Source organism: Microcaecilia unicolor, chromosome 1 (assembly GCF_901765095.1).
Source record: "Microcaecilia unicolor chromosome 1, aMicUni1.1, whole genome shotgun sequence".
NCBI classification, from domain to species: domain Eukaryota; kingdom Metazoa; phylum Chordata; class Amphibia; order Gymnophiona; family Siphonopidae; genus Microcaecilia; species Microcaecilia unicolor.
Genome location: NC_044031.1, coordinates 504169647 through 504193903, shown reverse-complemented (window position 1 = coordinate 504193903; position 24257 = coordinate 504169647). Strand labels below are relative to the sequence as shown.

The 24257-nt window shown below is 47.3% G+C and overlaps 1 protein-coding gene across 3 annotated transcripts in view; it reads left to right on the top strand.

The window, feature by feature from the left end:
- LOC115477848 (alpha-tocopherol transfer protein-like) overlaps positions 1–22972 on the top strand; it is a 91296-nt gene extending 68324 nt beyond the window's left edge. Inside the window, exons 4-5 of one of the 3 annotated variants that reach the window (XM_030214971.1) lie at positions 2789–2899; positions 22938–22972. In XM_030214971.1, the coding sequence (XP_030070831.1) occupies positions 2789–2899; positions 22938–22964 (138 nt within the window). In that variant the 3' untranslated portion in view covers positions 22965–22972. Of the gene's footprint in view, positions 1–2788; positions 2900–17023; positions 17290–22937 lie in introns of those variants that run through there. The other 2 variants (XM_030214956.1, XM_030214963.1) reach the window with 2 other exon arrangements.
- The last annotated feature ends 1285 nt before the right edge of the window (positions 22973–24257 follow it).

The following is a 24257-nucleotide window of genomic DNA, read 5'->3' as shown; positions in this document are numbered from 1 at the left end:
CGTATTGAGCCCCTTAGATTCCAAGGATTTCAACCTAAAGATCCATCGTCAGGGGCGTAGCCACGGGTGGGCTTGGGTGGGCCCAGGCCCACCCATTTCCACCCAAGGCCCTCCTAAAAATAGTGGATCGCAATCGGGCATCCTCCATCGACGTTGAGGGGGAGTCAACCCGGGTAGTAGCCGGCTCCGGTACTGCAAGTGGTACCGAGGGCGGGGACCACCTCACAGGTGATGGCCCAGATGCCATCTCAGTAGTGGGTACGGGAGGTGCAAGCACCCCCGTTACCGGAGCAGATTGATGAAGCAATCCCTCCAGAAGTTCTGGAAGAAGGGCCTGGATACGTTCATCGAGAGCTGCCATCGGAAAAGGCTGTGGGGCAGGTTCAGGAGTCAGTGCCAGAATCTGAGGAGGCTTGAGAGCCGGTACCAGGCTGTCGGACAACCGACGCATCGGCACCTCCTGAATGGAGGTCCAGTGGTCCTCCCAGCGCCGACGATTCTCGGGTGCCGACTCCCTTGGCTCCCCGGAGCTCTCGGTACTATGTCTGGAAGGAGATCGATGATGATGCTTCTTCGCCTACGCTCGACGCCCATCATCGACACTCCTCAGTACCGATGAGGAGGACGTGGAATCCTCACGCCTCCTCGGGTGGCCTGCATAGCAGTAGGACTCGAGACGGGTGGAGACCCGCTCAATGCCTCGCTGCTCCCAGCTCTAAGTGGCCTCTCGGCAGCCATTACGTGGACTGTGGATGCTGCTTCCCTCGACGTCGATGCTGAAGCCGCCGACCTCGGCACCGATGTCGATGCCGACATCGAAGGACCAGACCGATCCGGAAAATCCGCTCACGCTGAGCCTCTCGAGCTACCTGGGTCCTCTTTTTTATTAACTTACACAGCTTACAAGCAGCCGGAAGATGATTGGGCCCAAGACACTGGAGGCACCACACGTGCGGGTCGGTACACGAGATGGTCCGGTTGCAGCGAGTACAGCATTTGAAGCCACTGGGAGTCTTCGATGGTGGGAGGCGGGGCTGGTGGTTGGGAGGCGGGGATAGTGCTGGGCAGACTTATACGGTCTGTACCAGAGCCGGTGATGGGAGGCAGGGCTGGTGGTTGGGAGGCGGGGATAGTGCTGGGCAGACTTATACGGTCTGTGCCCTGAAGAGGACAGGTACAAATCAAAGTAGGGTATACACAAAAAGTAGCACATATGAGTTTATCTTGTTGGGCAGACTGGATGGACCATGCAGGTCTTTTTCTGCCATCATCTACGGCTCGATTGTGCGAAGGAAAAAGGCACAATAAAAAGGGGAAAAGGCGCAGCCGAGCAGCCTAAGGGCGGCCGCAAACGGAAAAAGAAAGGAAACTTCCAACCGGGAAGAAAACTTAAAAATAAAGGAAAATAACCTTTTTTTTAAAAAAATGTTTTGATACTAGAAAGAAGAAAAAAAGGGGTGCGTAAAATGCAGAAAAACACGGTCTTCTGAGCTAACGGAGAGCAGCGCAAAGACAACTCACCTCAAGCGCAGAAGAAAAAGAACTAGTTTAGTCACGCTCGCGTCGCGGGCGGGAAGCGACTCGTGCATGCGCGGTGCACTCAGGCCCGCGCGGGCGAGCACTCTGCAAACTTCTAGTTTTTTCTAAAGAAAAGTAACGGTCTCCTGGGCTGTCGCGGACGATGACCCATACATAAGAATATGGAGCCTGCTTGTCCTTGGAGAACCTTCCTTTATAGTGTCCCAACAAATCATAATGTGCAAATTGTAATCCCATATACTACCCCATTCTATCAATAAATAAATAAATGTAAGGATGCCTATAAATTGTAAAATATTCAAAATCCATCAAAAGGGCTGATCACTTATCTTTTTCTTCAAAAATGGGTTACTGCCCAACAGAGACTCCATTTTGTTATATCTTCATCAGGAACACTCCCCAAATTTTCCTATATACATCCGATAAATAGTCCAACTTGGCATCTTCCAAAATTGTTAACTTCTACTTAGGTCAATCACTTGCCCCTCTGCCTTTTTCCCCCTATAGCTCTTAATATTTTACATGTATGGAATTGATGCATTTTAAGAAAGGAAAAACATCCTCACTGCTCATTGCCTAGTAGTTGCAAGATTTAGTGAGGGGGGTCACCATGGGTGAACTGACCATTGGAACAATAGGGCAGTGCTCGAGCAGCCAACAGTAGGGGGTCCGCTTTCTCCTAATTTCCATCTAGTTAGTCATCTTTGATAAGTGGTTAGGGGTCCATGACCCTTAGTGCCCAGAGGCCCAGATCTCTGTCAGCATGGGTGGCATGTAGAGTGCATTGGTGTCAGCTAATATGTAGTTTAGTATATATAATCACAGTGCCATAATGTGTTAACACAATGGTATTCACTCCAATCCTCAAGGGCCATACTTGGGTTAGGTTTTCAGGTTAACCCTGAAGAATATGCATGAGATAGATTTGCATGCATACTACCTCCATTGTGTGCAACTCTATCTTATGCATGTTCATTAGGGATGTCCTGAAAACCTGACCCACTTGCAACTCTCAAGGTCTGGAAGTAAATATTACTGCTTTAAAAATAAGATTATTATATCAAAAGAAAAATAATGAATTCAGACAGAATGGTAAAAAAATAACTATACTTGCATCTGTAACAAATATGGATCAAGGTGATGGTGGGATCATAGGGAGATGATGATTTGTTGTATCTATAATTTTGTTGCTTGTTCTTTTCTGCCTACTGATCATCTTCCCCCCCCCCCCCCCCCCCCGTTTTGACAGGATTCCTTTCCAATAAAAGTCCGTGGCATTCACCTGATAAATGAGCCTTCATTGTTCCACTCTGCTTTTGCACTAATTAAGTCCTTACTGACAGACAAAACGAAGAAACGGGTAAGTGACCAAGAATACATCTTCCTAGAGCATTCCCAGAGATTAAAACCTGTTCCTTCAGTGTGCACTGAAGTGAGCAACAATACAGTTTCATGTTTTAGCACAATAATAAGCTCCCTCTATCCTCAAATCATCCAGTGAAATGTCATTGGGCCAGGCCGTTTTTGGTTTGTTTGGTTTTTTTTGCTTGGGTCTCACAGAACATATTCATTAGCTAAGTCACTGCAGAGGCAACCTAATTTATTTGTTACATTTGTATCCCACATTTTCCCAACTATTTGCAGGATCAATGTGGCTTACATTGTACCGTAGAGGCGTTCGCCAACTCTGGTAGAGAAATAAATACAAAGAGTTGTTGTGGTCGAATAAGGTTCATGTGTTATAATCAAAATGACCTACCATAAGCAAACATAAGCAACCCATCCATTTACCGGTTCATCTTATCATTAACAACAATGACTTAGAAATTACCTCCTACCAATCTTCTTACCCTCCATACTCTTTCCCTACCTCTTCTTTATCGCTCTACATCCTTACCTATCCATATCCTTTCTCTCATACCTCTTTTATCCCATTTACCCCTTGTTCATTTGTCCTACCACACACCTCCTTTGTTGATTCTGATACTACAGATTGTATTCTCTTCTTACTATGTAAGTCGCATTGAGCCTGCGATGAGTGGGAAAGCGCGGGATACAAATGTAATAAATAAATAAATAAATAATTTGTTACCCATGAAGCTGTGTTCTTTCTGCAAGCGACTTGAGCCAAATGAAAGACTCCTAATGAGAAATTAGTTTTCCACTCTCATGATATATGGTGTGTGATGTGGAGGAGGATAATCAAACGGGGGTGCCCATCACTAAGGGCGCCCATCTCTAAGGACAGCCCTGTAAAGGGGCGGGGCAACCCGTATTATCAAAACAAGATGGACATCCATCTTTCATTTCGATAACACGGTCGGGGACAAACAAATCATGAAATTTAGGTCAACCTTAGAGATGGTCGCCCTAGTTTTCGGCGATAATGGAAAGTGAGGACGCCCATCTCAGAAATGACCAAATCCAGGCCATTTGGTCGTGGGAGGAGCGAGCATTTGTAGTGCACTGGTCCCACTAACTGAATGGAAAAAGCCCTTCCCTTTCCGGAAAGGAACAGGCATGCATGAAGGAAATTGCATGCTCGTCCAAAATGTGGATGTTTGTGAGAAGGACATATACACCTGCTATGCCTCTGACAGCCCCTTTATTTATGTGGATTTTGGATCACAAGTAGTAGTAGTGGGATTTAAACCAGCCACCTCGACATTGTAAGAGCACTGCTCTAACCACTAGGCCACTCAGCCACTCCACTCTACACTACTCTACTCCACTCCCTTGAAATTTGGCCATCCCTTTGGTGGGCAGTTCAGGATGTCCAAAATGTTTGAAAGAAGGACGTCCACACCTTTGTTATGCCTCTGCTGACACACACATACCCCCCCCCCCCCCCAGGGACCTGCATACTGCACCCCCCCCCCCCACAGGGATGGCCAAATTTCAAGGGAGTGGAGTGGCATAGAATGGTGGCAGAGTGGCCTAGTGGTTAAAGCACTGCTCTTGCAATCTAAAGGTGGCAGGTTCAAATCTCACTGCTACTACTTGTGATCCAAAATCCAAATAAATAAAAAGGATGTTGGAGGCATAGCAAAGGCATGGATGTCCTTCTCACAGAGACATCCTCAACTGCCATCGCAGGGTAGGAGGCATAGCAGACATACTCTAAAAAAGATAAAAGTTTTTGAAGTTGTTTTTTCAGGTTGGGAGGTGGTTAGTGACCACTGGGGAAGTCAGGAGAGGTCATCCCCGATTCCCTCCAGTGGTCATCTGGTCAGTTCGGCACCTTTTTGATGCTTGGTCGTGAAAAAAAATGGACCAAGTAAAGTCGGCCAAATGCTCGTCAGGGACGCCTTTCTTTTTTCCATTATCGTCCGAGGACGCCCATCTGTTAACCATACCCCCGTCCCGCCTTCTGTACACTGCTGACATGCCCCCTTGAACTTTGGTGGTCCCCACAATGGAAAGCAGTTGAGGATGCCCAAAATCGGCTTTCAATTATGCCAATTTGGGTGACCTTAGGAGAAGGACGCCCATGTCCCGATTTGTGTCGGAAGATGGGCACCCTTCTCCTTCGAAAATAAGCAGGGTAGATTTTCCTAGCTTGATTGGTTATGAAATAGCTGAAACTAATAAAACCAGCTTTAATATGGGAATTGAACTGACATGAGAGAGAGAGAGAGTAATGGAAAAAATGTGCTCTCTTCAGCACCCTTGGCTTGTTTTATAAGAAGGACTCATTTCATCTTGTATGGTTTAATTCTATAAAATGACTTGAGTGTTTTGCACCAGCATCTTATATGCTCCAGTAAATCCTTAGAAAATTGCCTTGGGTTATACACACATAAAAATTAAAGGGGTAAATTCTACAAAGGATGCCAACAATATGAGCAGTAAGGGTGAGATTCTATATACAGCGTCTATAAAATAGGCGTGGAAATAGATGCCGACTAAGCGTATTCTATAAGTGGCATCTAGATTTAGGTGCAGAATATAGAATACGCTTAGTTGATATCTCAGCGCCTAAAACTACACGCCTCCACTTACACCAGTGAAGATGTAGCGTAAATCGTGGCACGTAGATTTAGGTTCACTGTGCCATATTCTATAACTACACATGTAAATTTTAGAATACTCATGAAACGCCCATTTCCCCACACATTACCACATTCCTTTTTGCCTGTGTACATTAGAAGTTAGGTGCACTGCATTACAGAATGCGCTTAGTGAGTTGTGTGTGTAAATTCTAATTATTGCCAATTCTCGTTATTGCTTGTTAAGAGCTGTTATCAATGCTGATTAGTTTGTTAAGCCAATTAAATTACGTGCATTGTTATAGAATACACTTTGATTTTGGCGCGGATCTCTAGGCGCACTATATAGAATCCAGGGGTAAGTGCCAATTCTGTAACATCAAATTGTGCAAAATTGGCATGTGTTTTTTCACGGAGAGGGTGGTGGATGCTTGGAATGCCCTCCCGCGGGAGGTGGTGGAGATGAAAATGGTAACGGAATTCAAACGTGCGTGGGATATGCATGAAGGAATCCTGTGCAGTAGGAATGGATCCTCAGAAGCTTAGCCAAAATTGGGTGGCGGAGCAGGTGGGGGAAGAGAGGTTGGTGTTTGGGAGGCGAGGATAGTGGAGGGCAGACTTATACGGTCTGTGCCAGAGCCGGTGATGGGAGGCGGGACTGGTGGTTGGGAGGCGGGAAATACTGCTGGGCAGACTTGTACAGTCTGTGCCCTGAAAAAGGCAGGTACAAATCAAGGTAAGGTATACACATATGAGTTTATCTTGTTGGGCAGACTGGATGGACCATGCAGGTCTTTTTCTGCCGTCATCTACTATGTTACTATGTGTGCGCCTATCTTTAGGCACAAGCACTTATGTCATGTCAAAGACTGGTATAAATGCTTGCACCTAAAGTTCGCAGTTGTGCGTGTGATAGTATTCTGTAACTTATGCACGCAAGTGCAAGATACGCTTCTGATTCAGCCATGAGCACGCCTCTTTCTAGTTTAACACTATAGCATTTAGGCACTAATCCTCCAATATTTAAAGGCCAGTTAAATAGCATATCGGCATCTAACCTCAGATATTCAGTGGGAAATAAGTTATCTCCCGCTGAATATCAGTGATTATCAGCTAGCCGGCTAGATATGACTATTCAGCGTTTAACTGTCTGTGTTCAGTAGTTAAAATAGCTATTTATGTGGCCTATCTTTAAGCGCCAAAAAGTTAACTGGTTAGCGCTGAACATTGGCTTAACTGGTAAATTTTTCAGCGGTTAAAAAAAAACCTGGATATTAAAAGCCAGTCATTGGACCTGGCCTGTTATTGAATATCTGGGTTTAAAGTTGGTAACCGACAGCAAATGTGCTGCCTGCTGCCGGCTGAATAACGGGCCTTATGTTTATTGAATAATGCCTAAGTGCAGTCATGTGTATAACTACAGTTAGTGTCAATTAGCACCAATTAATGCCACTTAAGGGCTACAATTGGTACTTAATGACAACCGGCACCTAATTTAACAATTAACTTAGGCACACAACTAACACTATTCCATAACTTGCATGGCCAAATTTGCGTACTTATTTCCCAGCCTTACAGAATCTGGGGGTAAATGTTGAAATGTAGCATGCGGTTTATCCTGTGCACACAGCCAGTTCTGGGGATGGAGCACGGATGGAGCAAAGGTGGGACTGGAACTTATGCATGTATTTTACAGCATGCATGGGTCTATGTGCTGATTTCTACCAGCAAATACATACACAAAAATACTCACGTTTCAGAACAGGCAAAACTATGCATGTTTATGGTATAGTATTTTATAAAGGCACATATTAGTTGTTTATGGATTTACTAGTAAAAAAGGCCCGTTTCTGTTTGAAAGGAAACGGGCGCTAGCAATGGTTTATTTTTGTTTGTTTGTTTTTGGTAACTACAGAGTTGTTAGAAAAGTATTATAATGTCTCCATATTCTTCTCCTTCCAGCAAGCCCTTGCAGGAGTACGGGGGTGGGCAGTGAATCAAAGTGTATATGTGTGTGAGAGTGTGGGTGTGACAAAGAGACTAATTGTGTGTGTGTGTGTGTGTGTTTGAGTGTGTGTCACAGTGACACACAGAGAGTGGAAAAGTGTGAGTTTGTGTGTGAGAGAGAGTCTGTGTGTGACACTGAGGTACAGTGTGCCATAGTATGTGTGTATGTGTGTGCATGACCCCCTAATACTGTCAGAAGTGCAGGTACCCCCACCCTTTGTGTTTTAAGTTCTGGGACCATAGCAGCGAGCAGTGAGTCTGAGTGTATGTGTGAGTGTGTGTGAGAGAGTGTGTGTGACAGTGAGACACAGAGAGTGAAAGACTGGTTGCAAGTGAGAGAGAGCGGTTATGTGTGTGTGAGACTGTGTGTGTGTGTGTGTGTGTGTGCGTGACCCCTTTCTTCTGTCCGAGGTGCAGGGTCGTTCCCCCCCCCCCCCCCCCCCCCCCGTGTTTGGTTTTTCAGTTCCTTTTCCTTTTTTTAATCCAGCAATTGTGTGTGTGTTTGAAAGAGTGTGTGTCACAGTCAGACACAGAGAGTGAAAGACTGTATGTGAGACAGAGATTGTGTCTGTGTATGACACTGTGCTACAGTGTGCCAGAGTATGTGTCTGTGTGTGTTCATGACTCCCTCATTCCTTCGAAAGTGCAGGTACCCGCACCCTTTGTGTCTGAAGTTCTGTCACCAGAGGGGTGGGACTGAGACAGAGTGTATGTGTATGTGTGAGACATAGTGTGTGTGACAGTGAGAAACAGAGATTTGTAGAGTGGTTGTGTGTGAGAGACAGGGGCGTAGCCAGCCTTCCGTGGGAGAGGGGTCCGAGCCCGGGGGGAGGGGGCACATTTTAGCCCTCCCCCCGGCGCCGCCCCCCCACCGCCGACATTGCCGCCCCCCCCTCCCGCCGCGAACCCGCCTCCGCTGCATCCTACCTTTACTTTTGCTGGCGGGGGATCCCACTCCCCGCCAGCCGACGTCTTCTTCTTAGTCGCTTCCCGCTCTTCAATTTGTTTGCTGACGTCCTGCACGTTGTACGTGCAGTACGTCAGACTCAGAGAACAGAACTGTTCTCTGAGTCTGACGTCCTGCACGTATAATTACGTGCAGGACGTCAGCAAACAAATTGAAGTGCAGGAAGGACTGAGAAGACGTCGGCTGGCGGGGAGTGGGATCCCCCGCCAGCAAAAGTAAAGGTAGGCGGCGGCGGGGGCGGGTTCGCCGGGAGGGGGGTCCTGGGGTGAATCTGCGGGGGCCCCGGCCCCCTCAGGCCCCACGTAGCTACGCCACTGGTGAGAGAGAGCGTGAGTGTGTGTCTCCATATCCTTCCTTTAAGCTGTTGCAGGACCACAGGGGTGGGCATTGAAACAGTGTATGCCTGTGTGAGAATGTGGGTTTGACAGTGAGACAGAGTGTGTGTGTGTTCGAGAGAGTGTGTGTCACAGTGACACAGAGAGTGAAAGACTGTGTGTATGTGTGCATGGCCCCCTCCTTCTGTGTGAAGTGCAGTCCCCCCCTTTCTGTTAGTTTTCCCCCCTTCTCTCCTGTGAGTGGCAATGTAAGGGTGCCCCCCCCCCCCCCCATGTTTCTGTTTTGAATTCTTTCTTTTATCCAGGGATTGTGCTCTCTTTACCATGCCCTCCATCTGCTTAATTTTTCCTCTCCCCTTCCCTCCCATTCTGTTCTCTCACCCCCTCTCCATGTGTTTGTCTGTCTCCCCTTCAAACACAGGGGTGGGCATTGAAACAGTGTATGCCTGTGTGAGAATGTGGGTGTGACAGTGAGACAGAGTGTGTGTGTGTGTGTGTGTTCGAGAGAGTGTGTGTCACAGTGACACAGAGAGTGAAAGACTGTGTGTATGTGTGCATGGCCCCCTCCTTCTGTGTGAAGTGCAGTCCCCCCCTTTCTGTTAGTTTTCCCCCCTTCCCTCCTGTGAGTGGCAATGTAAGGGTGCCCCCCCCCCCCCCCCGCCATGTTTCTGTTTTGAATTCTTTCTTTTATCCAGGGATTGTGCTCTCTTTACCATGCCCTCCATCTGCATAATTTTTCCTCTCCCCTTCCCTCCCATTCTGTTCTCTCACCCCCTCTCCATGTGTTTGTCTGTCTCCCCTTCAAACACAGGGGTGGGCATTGAAACAGTGTATGCCTGTGTGAGAATGTGGGTGTGACAGTGAGACAGAGTGTGTGTGTGTGTGTTCGAGAGAGTGTGTGTCACAGTGACACAGAGAGTGAAAGACTGTGTGTATGTGTGCATGGCCCCCTCCTTCTGTGTGAAGTGCAGTCCCCCCCTTTCTGTTAGTTTTCCCCCCTTCCCTCCTGTGAGTGGCAATGTAAGGGTGCCCCCCCCCCCCCCCATGTTTCTGTTTTGAATTCTTTCTTTTATCCAGGGATTGTGCTCTCTTTACCATGCCCTCCATCTGCATAATTTTTCCTCTCCCCTTCCCTCCCATTCTGTTCTCTCACCCCCTCTCCATGTGTTTGTCTGTCTCCCCTTCAAGTTCCATGCCCCCTCCCTTAAAGTTTCTGCCCCCTTAATTGTACCTGTTCGTTTACACGTTGCACTGCTGTCTGCAGGATCGGTGTCTGTGAATGTCATCCAGCTTGCCCTGTTGTTAGTGCTGCAGCATCAGGGCGGTTCAGGGCGGCTGTGAACCTCGTCCAGAGAAGACTGCAGTTGGTTTTATCTTCTTGCTTTGCTTTTTGTGAAGTCCCCTGTTGAGGCGGCTGGAGGCTGTTTCTTCACCTTTTTTTTTTGTTTTGTTTTGTTAGTGTGGGTCCCGAAGGCTGCTGGAGGCTGTTTCTTCACGGGGTTTTTTTTTTTTGGGTTAGTGTGGGTCCCGAAGGCTGCTGGAGGCTGTTTCTTCACGGGGGTTTTTTTTTTTTTTGGGTTAGTGTGGGTCCCGAAGGCTGCTGGAGGCTGTTTCTTCACTTGTTTTTTTTTTTTTTTTTTGTTAGTGTGTATCCCGAAGGCTGCTGGAGGCTGTCTGTTCACTTTTTTTGTTTGTTGGTGCGGGTTCGGATGGCAGTTCGGAGCGGCAGGTTCTGCAGGATAGCACTGTCAGGGCAGTGGTATTCTCCTCAGCTGGCCGGCAGTCTCGTGCTGTGCGAGCCGTAGGTCCGCCCCTTCTTTTGTTTGAGTTGTTTGATAGGTGCATGGCGCGTGATTGCATTCCGTTGCGTGGCAACGGCGACTGACGCCTTCGCCTCAGACGCTCCTCCCTTGTTGTATTCCTATTGGTGTGACGCTCATCCGTGTGTGTTAAAGCTGTGACGCTCGTTCAGATCATGGCGGCGCACAGATGTAGTGTGCTTAAAAGTGGTTACAGAGCTTCGAACATACGAACTTTTGAAGCCTCAGAGTGTGGTTCAGAACGTTCATGGTGCTTTTTATGTCCAGTTGGGGCGTGGCGTAGGTCGCAGATGGGGCGTGGCTGAGGGCGGTGGTGAGTAGTCCGAATAGCCAGGAGGACTACAGCAGTTCAGGACTTCACTGCCACAGTTGGAGGGAGTTTCAGAACGTTCAAGGTGGGATTTATTTATATAGATAACCTGCTGTAGCTGGGTCACCCATCCAGGACCCAGCCAGGCTTGACCCTGCTTAGCTGCCTCTTCCTCCACACAACTTCCTCTGAGCCTTGGCTCCAAGCCCTGTGAACTCCCAGGACTTCCTCCTCCCTCCGTTCCTTTCACAGAGGCACATTCAAAGCCCAATGTTTAAAAGTAAGAGCTTTTATTTTCTTGCTTCAAATCAAACAAAACACCTTTCACTCCAGGTTGTTTAGGCCAGCAGCCCAGAGCACAATTCAGGTTCAACACAGTCAAATTCAGGTTCAAAAACAGTCCATATAACTTCACTTTAGCTCAGATTACGTCACTTAGGGAACAGTACATTATCAGAGGGGAAAACCCAATAGCTTGGTAGGTTGCAGCCCAGACCTTTTTAGTATGAAACAGTTTACACAGTCTTTCTTGCACCTTCTTACAGCACGGTTACACAGCTTTATTCCCACCTGGTTCAGGCTGGGGTTTCAATTGTGCTTAGCTCTCTTTCTCTCCCACAGGCTGCACCTGTTTCCTCTTTAGTAGAGATTTTCCCCAGTGCCTCAGCCTCTCTCCTCCGGTCTTCCACCAGTCTCTCCAAGGTACAGCTAGCCACCCTCTTACAACAGCTTTTTGGGTTTGAGCCAGGGCTCCAATCTCCATCTGTTCCTCCCCTAGCCCTTCAGTAATCTCCATTTTATCCTCCTCTCCAACTTCCCCCGCCCCCAACCTCTCCAGCTGGCCCTCATCACCTTCCTCAGAGACCATTTCCCAATCTTCTATCTCCTCTCCCAACTCTTGCACAGCCGGGTGGGGAAGAGAAGGATTCTGGGACAGGTAATTCCTCCCCTTCTTCCTTAACCCAGCCAACCTCTCTGCCTCCGGTAGCCCAGCTTTCTGAATATGGGTGTTGTGCACATGAAATCTGCCCGGTTGGGATTCCCCGGCTCCCTGTACCCCCTTTCTTCGTGCCTTCCCGGATTCCCTTTCATCTGCACTCTCACACTGCTAATCCAAAAAAATGGGAAGAAAAAAAAAACATTTGTCCAAAGCAGCTCACAAAGCAATATACTTAAGAGTACAATCAAAGCAAACTATTTCATTACATTTTATTTCACTTATAATAGGCCCATCTTAAACAATCCTAAGTGGTATACAACAAACATATATAATAATATTTCATACCAATCAATCTGAAAAAGTTACAGTAAATAAATGTGCCTTCACCTGCCTATGAAAAGAAAGAAGATTCTGTTCCACCCAGATTGGGAAGGACAAAGAATTCCGTAGCTGAGGTCTAGTTAAAGACACAGGCATGATCACATGTGATGGCTAAGTGGGCTTGTCAGAACGAAGGGACTGTTAACAAACTTATATCAGATGACTGCAAAGACCTCACCTAGAATTCACTTGAGGTTTCATTAAAATTTGCAGTTAAGAGAAGGCATCTGTATTTAAAGCAGATATCTGGAAAATAACTTAGGCCCCAACTTTCAGTGGCAGTTAATTGAGGTAGGAGCAGCTCCCATCTACCTTTTCAGTGGCCACCATTTTTCACCAAGAGGAGCAAGTGGGGTTTTCTCCTGCCAAGAAAACCCCCTAGACCACCAGGGATGCTAACATAGGCCTGAAGATGGGGAGAGGGGGATTTGGGAGGGTGGCATGCTCTTGCTCAGAAGGGAGAAGATAGGAATCTACAGGCCACTATGGGAAGTTAGGTAGGTGTTAGCCAATATTCAGTGCCACTGCCAGCACCCACATAGTTAAACACCTATCTGGTCGTTTAGCTGTGCAGACACTGACTGAATATTGCCAGCACCCATATAACTCCTGGCTCCTCCCTGACTCTGCTGCTGGACACCGCTTCACTGCTTGGTTTTGACATGGCCAGTTAGTGCCAATATTCTATGGCACTGCCTGGTTAAGTGCTGCTGAATTTGAGCAGCTAACCCACTCAGCACCAGTTAAACCCCTTTGTGTTTACAGTGGAGACAGCCAGAGACAAAATCCAGGGCCTCCAGCATACGATTTTTAGGCGGGTTGCAATTTGGCACCTAAGAATTGTTGAGACCTGCATTCCCCCATAATACTGAGATTGAGAAAACATTACTCATGTGCCTTCCCTACTTAGATGTACCCAGTGGTGTGCTGGAGCCGGCTCGCACTGGCTCGCACGAGCCCCTTGTTAAATTTTACTGATTTTTGGGAGCCGGTTGTTAGAGTCAGGCAGCAAGTACACAAGCATCTGGTTTTTTTTTTCTCCTCCTCTCTCCCTCCTCCCCAAGCCCCCACCCTCCCATAGGCTCCCAGCATACCTCGTCATGTCATGCCTTAGGATCATCATCCCCCCCTCACCACTGCCTGACCAACCCGGAGCCTTTTCTCTGCTAGATCCCACCCACAGGAAGTTGTATCAGCAGGGCTGTACACCAGGGGCGTATCTGGACTCCGGCGGTAGGGGGGGCCAGAGCCAGAGGGAGGGGGCACATTTTAGCGCCCCCCCCCCGCCCCCCCCGCCGCCGCCGAGCCCCCACCGCCACCAATAACTTAGTCTCTCCACCCCCCTCCCGCCGCCAACCCTCCCCCGCTGCCGTTCTTACTTTTGCTGGCGGGGGACCCCAACCCCCGCCAGCCGAGGTCTGCTTCCACCTGCCGCTGCCTTCAAAACTTCTTCTTCAGCCGGCGGGGGACCCCAAACCCCCGCCAGCCGCCCCGCGCTGTTTAAAATTCATCTTCGGCCTCCGTGGCCGTGCTGCTGGGATAGGCGGCGCTGTTGAAATCCACTTCGGAGTCTGACGTCGTTGTACGTTGTACGTGCTGCGACGTCAGACTCCGAAGTGGATTTCAACAGCGCCGCCTATCCCAGCAGCACGGCCACGGAGGCCGAAGATGAATTTTAAACAGCGCGGGGCGGCTGGCGGGGGTTTGGGGTCCCCCGCCGGCTGAAGAAGAAGTTTTGAAGGCAGCGGCAGGTGGAAGCAGACCTCGGCTGGCGGGGGTTGGGGTCCCCCGCCAGCAAAAGTAAGAACGGCAGCGGGGGAGGGTTGATGGCGGTAGGGGGGCCAGGGCAAAATCTGCGGGGGCCCAGGCCCCTGAGGCCCCACGCAGATACGCCCCTGCTGTACACTCACTCGGCAAAGGGGACGGTGTAAAAACCGGATACAGCGGGATCCTCGTATTTCCGGTGATCGGTGATCGCTGCGGCCGTCAAAACAAAGTCGGTGATCGCTGCGGCCGTCAAAACAAAGGAGCGCCCGTCAAAACAAACAACCGCTTAAGGTAGTACTTAGATCCGGAGGATCCCGAGGATCCCGCAGATCTGGCTTTTACACCGTCCCCTCGGCAAAGAGAGGCTCCGGGTAGATCTGGCAGCGTCTTGTGTTACCACTACAGGTGCTGGAACAATGGCCAAAGGGAATGGAAGCTGAGAGAGAGGTAGGACTCACAGAGGAGCAGCAGGAGGGAGATGATGCTGGGTTTGAATGAAGACAGCATGAAGTAAAAAAAAAAAAAGTTGAAGCTATTTAAGTTAGTCTGTTTCCCCTTCCCGCGCATCTGTCTTCGCCGTTAAACTGAAAACAAAATCAAGCAAACTTATGAGCTGCTGCATCTAGGTTGTCGTTATTTATTGTTGGTAGCATTTTAATTCAATCTCTCTTATATTTTCAAATATGCCAGCTTTGGCAGCATACAGATGTACACAGAGGTCAGAGGAAGTATAGTAATGGAATAACTTTTCATAGATAGAGTAGTAATTTGTTATCAATCATATTCAGTGTGTCATTTAGAGGGGCTGGTTATAGGGACACCCTAGCATGTATTATATTTGTGCAGAGATCTTTTTTTCTCCTGGAAAAGGGCCATTAAAACAGATGTCATATTATAAGGATCAGGTGCTCAGCATTCAGAGTTTCTATCTATCTATTTATTTATTTATTTAGTTACTTATTTATGACATTTAACCCTGCAGAGATTTTTTTTTCTCCTGGTAATGGGATTCTAAAACAGACATCATGTTATGGGAATCAGGTTCTCAATGTTCAGAGTTTCTGTCTATTTATTTACTTATTTATGGCATTTTATCCCACGTTAAACTTGAATTAGATTGGAACCTGGAAGCATTTAAAAATAAAAAAATTTCCTGGAGAGAGTAATGCATGACCCCTCCTCCGGCTCTCTCCCTGGGTATAGCCAGCTCTGCAATTTGGGGGGGGGGGGGGGGGCGCAGAGGTGGACTGGGGAGAGAGCCTGTTGTTAAAAATTTACCAGCGCACCACTGGATGTACCATTATAAAATTACCCTCCTTATGAATAACTGAGCCAAACCTCTTTTAGATTTGTTCATATTTTTTGTGGTTGGGAATATATTTTGATCCAGTTGATCCCCTATCTTATCAAAATACTGAAAGAGGCTTCTATTCAAAATAAAACTAAGATCCAGAATGTATGCATGTAATGTGCCTAAGTACTGTATGTCCTTTATTTTTTAGCCAAACTTAGCATTAGTTTAGGAGCTGAATGTTCTCCTAAATTTACGACTGCTATTCATTTGACTAGATTTTGGAGTCTAAAACTTAACACATGCTAATGGAATTAGCCCGGGCTAAATGCTGCATGGCCTATTTTATACTTATGGACCATATGACACTTAGTGCAAGCTAATGTCTAATGTACTTTAATAAATAGGCCTCTAAGGCCGCAATGCTCAGAGTTTATCGTGCTTGCAACATTTGATTTGGACTGGTTGTAACCATCTACTACTACTACTACTACTACTACTACTACTACTATTTAGCATTTCTATAGCGCTACAAGGCGTACGCAGCGCTGTACAAACATAGAAGAAAGACAGTCCCTGCTCAAAGAGCTTACAATCTAATAGACAAAAAATAAAGTAAGCAAATCAAATCAATTAATGTGTACAGGAAGGAGGAGAGGAGGGTAGGTGGAGGCGAGTGGTTACAAGTGGTTACGAGTCAAAAGCAATGTTAAAGAGGTGGGCTTTCAGTCTAGACTTAAAGGTGGCCAAGGATGGGGCAAGACGTAGGGGCTCAGGAAGTTTATTCCAGGCATAGGGTGCAGCAAGACGGAAGGCGCGAAGTCTGGAGTTGGCAGTAGTGGAGAAGGGAACAGATAAGAAGGATTTATCCATGGAGCGGAGTGCACGGGAAGGGGTGTAGGGAAGGACGAGTGTGGGGCTCTTTGTCACTTTTACCATTCACAGTAGCAGCTACCAATAATCCTGTGCAAATATATTACAATGAGTTCATTAGTATTAAAATGAGCATTCTGTGCAATGCACAGAAAGGAGCACCTACCTATAATGTTCAAAATGTTTTGGCAGGTCTGGAGCTGTCATTGCCTACCCCTATTGTCAGCCACTTTTAAAGAGTCTAGTGAAAATAGAAACATAAAGGGCCCTGTTTACTAAGGTGTGCTAGAATACTTATATATTCCTATAGGTGTCTCTAGCGTTAGCATGTGCTAAAACGGTAGCGTGGCTTAGTAAACAGGGGTGTTTGCAATCCTATTGTTGGTTTCCTTGTGGAGAGCTCACCTTCTGTGGGTGTTTGCTTAGTAAACAGGGCGCCATGTTAGGTATGTACTCATCTCTAGTAGTAAATTTCAATTTTAGGATCCTAAAACCTTTGAATATTAATCCCAGAGTCTCAGTGCAAGGTTTGCAAATTCACTTCTGTATCATACCTTAAGTTTTGGCTCCAGGAATAGGCAAACAGTGAACTGTAGGTGAAATTCCCTACCCAATCCTCATTTTGCTAAAATAGATATTTGTCTAGAAGGAAGGTACTGTGGGCCAGACAATTGAATACTGCAATGCAGGCTGTGAAGTATGAGGGACTCTTAAGTAAGCCACCAGCAGCTGATGGTGGCTTACTTAAGAGCTTAACAGCTCTTACTTAACAGCTGATAGCAAACCTTCAACTTTTTGTTTCAGATACACTTGCATGGGAGCAATTACATGCAAAGCCTTCACCAGCACTTCCAAAAGAGCATTCTTCCAAAGGAATATGGTGGTACCTGCTCTTCTATGGATGAACTTTGTGAGGAATGGACAGATTTTGTAATGAAGTCTCAGGACTATCTTCAACAAATCTCTTTAGTTCATCAGTGAGAAGGAAATAAGCCTTCCACGACGAAAGTACAATGCATACATCTATGCAGATGATGTGCAGCTGCTCATACCCATTGAACCTGACTTACCTACAGCCTTAAATTGATCACCTCTTTAACATCAATTCAAGAATGGGCTAAACGCAACAAACTTTTCCTGAACCCAAGTAAAACCAAGTTTCTCTGGGTCCCTAACATAAGTGGATACAAACCTGACATCAAAATCCCTTTTTGAAGTATGAACTCCCCCTCAAATCACAAGTCAGGAACCTAGGAATGCAGTTGGATTCAACACTTACTCTGATTCCTCAAATCCAAGCAACCTTCAAGAGCTGCTTCTACTATTTGTGACAGCTACGCTGCCCATCTCCTTACAACGAGAAAATAAAACTTATCCCAGTTGTGCATGCCATGATAACATCAAGACTGGATTACTGCAATGCACTATACAATGGTCTGACTACAAAGAGCCTGCACCAGCTCCAGCTGATTCAGAATGCAGCAGCAAGATTCATAAAGGTTGCAAGCAATGTGACCACATCACATCATTTTTGCAAAAACTTTATTGGCTACCAGTACAATACAGGGCTAAATTTAAAACTCTATGTCTGATCTTCAAGGCCCTCAAAGGAAATGGTCCTGAGTACCTGAAGAATAGGATGATCCTCTACACACCACCAAGGACACTAAGGTCCTCTCAAGGACTATCACTAACCACACCCTCTCCAAAAGACATTACATGATGTGATACCTGCAAGCGAGCCTTCTATGGAGTAGCCCCCACAGTCTGGAATGCACAGTTTGAAAGGCTCTACTTAACACAAGACTATCTCTATTTCAGGAAGCAGGTGAAAGCTTGGCTCTTCAACCAGGCCTTTAATGGAAGAAGTAATTAACTTGTTAGTCTCACTTGTGTGTGAGGAGTGACTCGGGAGGCACATACTGCAGCAGGACATATTTATCCACTCCTACCCTAGTGAGATAATATTTAACCATCTCTCTGACCTTATGTGCACCTTTCTTTAAATCAGTCACCTTACTTTTTAACTCTTCTTACTTTCTAACTCTTACTACTTTCACCCTCTTGTAGATTTCAACCTCTTCTTCTACCTCAGTCTCACTGTTTTTCTTCCTTCGAAGTCCACTCCATCCGTCTATTTGCTCCTCTGCCTCTCCGAGTAGCAGTCATTTATCGACCCCTTGATAAGTCCCTTTCTTTCTTTCTCACTGACTTTGATGCTTGGCTTTCCTTCTTTCTTGAACCTTCATCTCCTTCCCTCATTCTTGGGGATTTTAACATTCATGCTAATGATTCCTCTGACTCTTATGCTTCGCAGTTTCTTGCTTTAACATCCTCTTTTAATCTTCAACTGTGCTCCACTGCCCCCACTCACCAGAACTGCCACTGTCTTGATCTTATTCTCTCCTCAAACTGCTCACTCTCCAGTTTCTGTGCCTCAACTCTTCCCCTCTCTGACCATCATCTGATAACTTTCACACTTAAACACCCTCCTCCCCAGTCCCGTCCAATCTTAACCAATACATTTAGGAATTTTCAGGCTATTGACCCTTCTACTCTGTCCTCCAATGTTTCAAATCTCTTCTCTACCACTATGTTATCCAAGTCTGTCAATGAAGCTGTCTCTTCCTATAATACTATTCTCACCCTCTGCTCTGGAGACTCTCACTCCTCTCATTCCCTGTTCTGTAAAACGTACCAAACCCCAACCTTGGCTGACCTCTAGAATCCGCTACCTATGTTCCTGTGCCCGCTTTGCCTAACGTCTTTGGCTGAAATCACGTGCCCATGCTGACTTCATACATTTCAAATTCTTGCTGACCTCCTTCCAGTCTGCTCTTTTACTTGCCAAAAAGGACTATTACATCCAGTTGACTAATTCTCTTGGCTCAAACCCTCGTCGTCTCTTTGTCACACTGAACTTTCTCCTCAAAGTGCCTTCACCTCCAACCCCCCTTCACTTCCCCCCCAGACTCTGGCTGAGTTCTTTCATGATAAGGTTCACAAGATTAAACTTGAATTCTCAGCCAGGTCACCTCCACCTCTCCTTCCCTTAGTCCATTCTCTCAACCCTCCAACCCCTGCCTCCTTTTCTGAAATCACTGAAGAGGAAACTACACATCTTCTTTCCTCCTCGAAACTAATTACCTGTTCCTCTGATCCTATTCCCACCCATCTACTTAACACTATCTCTCCTACTGTCATCCCGTTTATCTGTCATATCCTCAATCTTTCATTGTCCACTGTGACTGTTCCTGATGCCTTCAAACATGCCGTAGTCACACCACTCCTTAAAAAGCCTTCATTGGACCCTACCTGTCCTTCCAACTATCGCCCCATCTCCCTCCTCCCTTTCCTATCCAAGATAATTGAACATGCTGTTCACCGCCGTTGCCTTGACTTTCTTTCATCTCAAGCTATTCTTGATCCACTTCAATCTGGCTTTAGCTCCCTTCATTCAACTGAAACCGCGCTTGCTAAAGTCTCCAATGATCTGTTCCTAGCCAGATCCAAAGGTCTCTATTCTATCTTCATCCTTCTCGATCTATCTGCTGCTTTTGACACTGTTGATCACAGCCTACTCCTTGATACGCTGTCCTCACTTGGATTTCAGGGCTCTGTTCTTTCCTGGTTTTCTTCTTATCTCTCCCAGCGTACCTTTAATGTATACTCTAGTGGATCCTCTTCTACTTCTATCCCACTGTCAGTTGGTATACCTCAGGGATCTGTCCTGGGACCTCTTCTCTTCTCCATCTATAGTTCTTCCCTTGGTACTCTGATCTCATCCCATGGTTTTCAGTATCATCTTTACACTGATGACTCCCAGATCTACCTCTCCACACCAGAAATCTTAGCCGAAATCCAGGCTAAAGTATCAGCCTGCCTGTCTGACATTGCTGCCTGGATGTCTCAGCGCCATGTGAAACTAAACATGACCAAGACTGAGCTTCTTATCTTTCCCCCTAAACCAACCTCTCCTCCTCCCCCATTCTCTATTTCTGTGGATAACAATCTCATCCTTCCTGTCTCATCAGCTCGTAACCTTGGTGTCATCTTGGACTCCTCCCTCTCCTTCTCTGCACATATTCAACAGACTGCTAAAACCTGTCGCTTCTTTCTCTATAATATCAGCTAAATTTGTCCTTTCCTTTCTGAGCACACTACCAGAACCCTCATCTATGCTCTTATCACCTCTCACTTAGACTATTGCAACTTGCTTCTCACAGGTCTCCCACTTAGCCATCTCTCTCCTCTTCAATCTGTTCAAAATTCTGCTGCACGACTAATATTCCGTCAAGGTCGTTATGCTCATATTAGCCCTCTCCTCAAGTCACTTCACTGGCTTCCTATCCATTTCCGCATACAGTTCAAACTCCTCTTATTGACCTATAAGTGCATTCACTCTGCAGCTCCTCAGTACCTCTCCACTCTCATCTCTCCCTACATTCCTCCCCGGGAACTCCGTTCACTGGGTAAATCTCTCTTATTTGCACCCTTCTCCTCCACTGCTAACTCCAGACTCTGTTCCTTTTATTTTGCTGCACCATATGCCTGGAATAGACTTCCTGAGCCGGTACGTCAAGCTCCATCTCTGGCTGTCTTCAAATCTAAGCTAAAAGCCCATCTTTTTGATGCTGCTTTTAACTCCTAACCCTTGTTCACTTGTTCAGAACCCTTATTTTATCATCCTCACTTTAATATTCCCTTATCTCTTGTTTGTCCTGTTTGTCTGTCCTAATTAGATTGTAAGCTCTGTCCAGCAGGGACTGTCTCTTCATGTTCAAGTGTACAGCGCTCGTACGTCTAGTAGCGCTATAGAAATGATAAGTAGTAGTAGTAGTACTTACCCCTCTATCTGTTAAACCTTTGCTTTACACTTCACTATCAATTAAAATGTTCTATTACATATTGACATTGTAAGTAGTATACTGTCCGCCTTATTTTCGAAAGTGATTGGCGCCCAGATTTCGACCCAAAAGGCATGTAGACATGTCCATGAGCAAAGAGCGCCCAAACCTAATAATTGAAACAGGACTTTCAGTGCGCTCTCAGCGCACGAATGCCCAGCTACGGACGCCCTAACAAGGGGCGTGTCGGGGACGTGTTAGGGGCGGCGTTACGAGATGGCAGCCTCCAACGTATAACGGATAGCGATATGGTTTTGCATGGGCGGGAACATGGGCGTCATTGATTAGACCCGAAATAAAAGCGACCAGAGTAAGGGGGAATTCGTCTTTAGACCCATTAGCAATTGTGTGGAGTTGCAGAGTGGCAGGATCGTTGTTAGGAGAGCTGAATTGTTGGTTAAAGAGAAAGCTGAGTGTGTTGAGTACCTGTTACCTTTGTCTGTGTGCCCTAGTTGGAATGTTTTCACCCTCACCTGCCTCGTGTGTGTTTTACCTGTTCATCTTTTCTTACCCCTTCTAGTCCCCAAACCCAGATACCACTACTTCTTCCTCTATCAGCCCTTCCCCTCACCATTCACTGTTCCCACGTTTGTATTATATTCCCTTACCTCCGTTTGTCTCTTTCTTCCCTGTACTGCTGCAGCTGTGTGTGTGAGCACAGTCATTTCCTGTTTGGCGAGTGAGTGGCCAGAGGATGTGGTGGGAGTGAGCTTCTTTTTGGTGCTGTTGTTGGACTACTACTACTACTTGCACTGGTGGGGAAATGGAGGCACTAAATTCACTGGCGGCTTGCATGTTGGAGGAAGAGGCCACACACCGCAGGAGGTACTCACGGCCCCGAGTGTTCAGGCCCCGCACCACTTTCTAGACCTCACTGACCAGCAGTGTCTGACAAGGTACCGTTTCAATAGGGCTACCATTCAGCAGCTTTGTGAGCAGCTCCAACTCCTCCTTCAGCCCAGGACCCGTAGAAATAACTCCATCCCTGTCCACCTCAAAATCACTGCATCTCTCTGTGTTCTGGCCACTGGGAGTTTCCAGTCTGTATTAGCTGTTAACACAGGTCTCACCCAGGCTTCTATTTCAAACTGTCTCACCCAGTTCCTGGATGCTTTCCTTACCCACACCTCTCACTACATCACTTTCCCCGGCACCCCCCAGGCCCTGCACAACAACATGGCTGCCTTCTATGCTGTATCTCACTTCCCCTCAGTCATAGGTGTGATTGTCTGCTGGGGAGGTGGACGATCTTAGCCGGTGGTTGCTGGCCACTGGAGGCTGGAGTAGGTGCTGTGAGGTCAGGGCACAGGCCCTCGATGCTATGCTCCAGCCGTTGGAGTTTCTGGAGCATAGCATGTTGGGCCTGGATCACTTCCTGGTGGGATTCCCGCTGCGCCTGGAACACTTCCTGGTGGGCTTCCCGCTGTGCCTGGAGTGCTTCCCGCTGCAGCTGTAATTTCTGGCGCCGGTACTCCTCCATGTGCACATTGTGCCGCAGCAATTGAGTGGCCATGCGCAGTAGTTGCCGCTGGCGAGGAGGTGCCCCCCTTTCTGCATACTCTTCATCAGCAAAGGCTACAGGTGGTGGAGGTACAGCCTCTACCTCTGCTGCTGCTGGTGCAGGTGGTGGAGGTAGAGCCTCTACTGCTGCTGCTGCTGCTGCTGCTGCTGCTGCAGGTGGTGGAGGTTGAGCCTCTACTGCTGCTGTACTGCTTTGCTGGGCCACTAGGGCCAGCCTCATCAGAGTCATCACCTGTATAGCACAAGGGGAGGAAGTGTGTTGGTGAACATAACCCACTTTTCTTTTTCAGCCTTCATATACATTGCCCCACAGTTGATGACCCAGCAAAGAGATGGTGAGGAGGAATGGGATTGGCACCGATGTGAAAGAGAGCCCCACAGGCAGCTGGGTAGAGGTGGTGGACGGAGAGTCAAGAGAAGGACACCGCTCACAAATTGTGGACAAGCTGTTTGTTGTATATTTGTTAAAGTGAAGGACATTTGAACATGTCTTGTTTTACTACTGACTTGCTAGACTGCCTAGAACTGCTTTATAAACCAGATTACTGGCTCCTTAAGTTTCATGCATGTGGCCTACAGTGACTAGAGCACAGAGGTGTGGGAAGGAAATATGCACAGTTTGGTGATGGGAAAAGAGGAGGGAGTGGGGAAGGGCCCCAAAGCTGTGAAACAGTAGTAACCTACACACACTTCTACTACCACTAATCAAATAGAGCTTACAATCTAATTAAGAAAGACAGACAGGACAAGAGGTAAGGGAATTACTAAGGTGGGGATAGTGAGTAAGGGTACTGAGCAAGTGATTAGTGGTTAGGAGGTAAACACAGCATCATAAAGGTGGGCTTTTAGTCTAGATATGAAGACAGAGACACACATTGCTGAAACTCCTTCCCCCACCTCCCTCCTCTTGCCCCCACTCCCCACCTCCCTCCTCCTGCCCCCCACTTGTGTAACACGTAGTGCAGCACAACAAATACCCCGGCTTCATAATGGTCAACCTACCTGAGCCCTCAGGCTGTGCAGAGGTGTCAAGGGACCCGATCCCGTGGATGCCCTCCTGGGGTAAGAGGCCGTGGATCATGCGCTCCACAGAGGTGAGGTTCGCGGTGTTATCTGCTGGGGGGGGGGGGGGGTTGCCACCAGCCTTCCTCGTGACATCCCGCCTCAGCTTGCACCACTTGCGTTTTCAGTCTTTGACTCTCTCCCACAATGGAAGACTGCATTCAGCTGGTCCCTTACTGCCTCCCATTCGCGCTGCTTTGTAGTTGCAGCCAGCCACTGACCTGTGGGAGCAAAGAGATTGCTGTGTCTTCGCTTGATCTCCTGCACCAGTAGCTCGACTTCACCATCACTGAAATTACCCTTCCGGGTCAGGAGCTGGCGTGGCGGCATTGTACCAATGGGTTTCGAAAATACGGAGAGGGGCGTCTAAATAGTCGCCAGGAACACCCATGTAGGAACGGGATAGGCGGGCCTTAGATGGGCGGACTAATTTTGATTATGCACAAAATTCCTAAATGTGTCCAGCTGCTCTAGCGATTTGGGCCACATGATTTTGATTATGGGTAGAGAACTATGGGCGTCCCCAGCTGCATTCCCTTTATTGATGG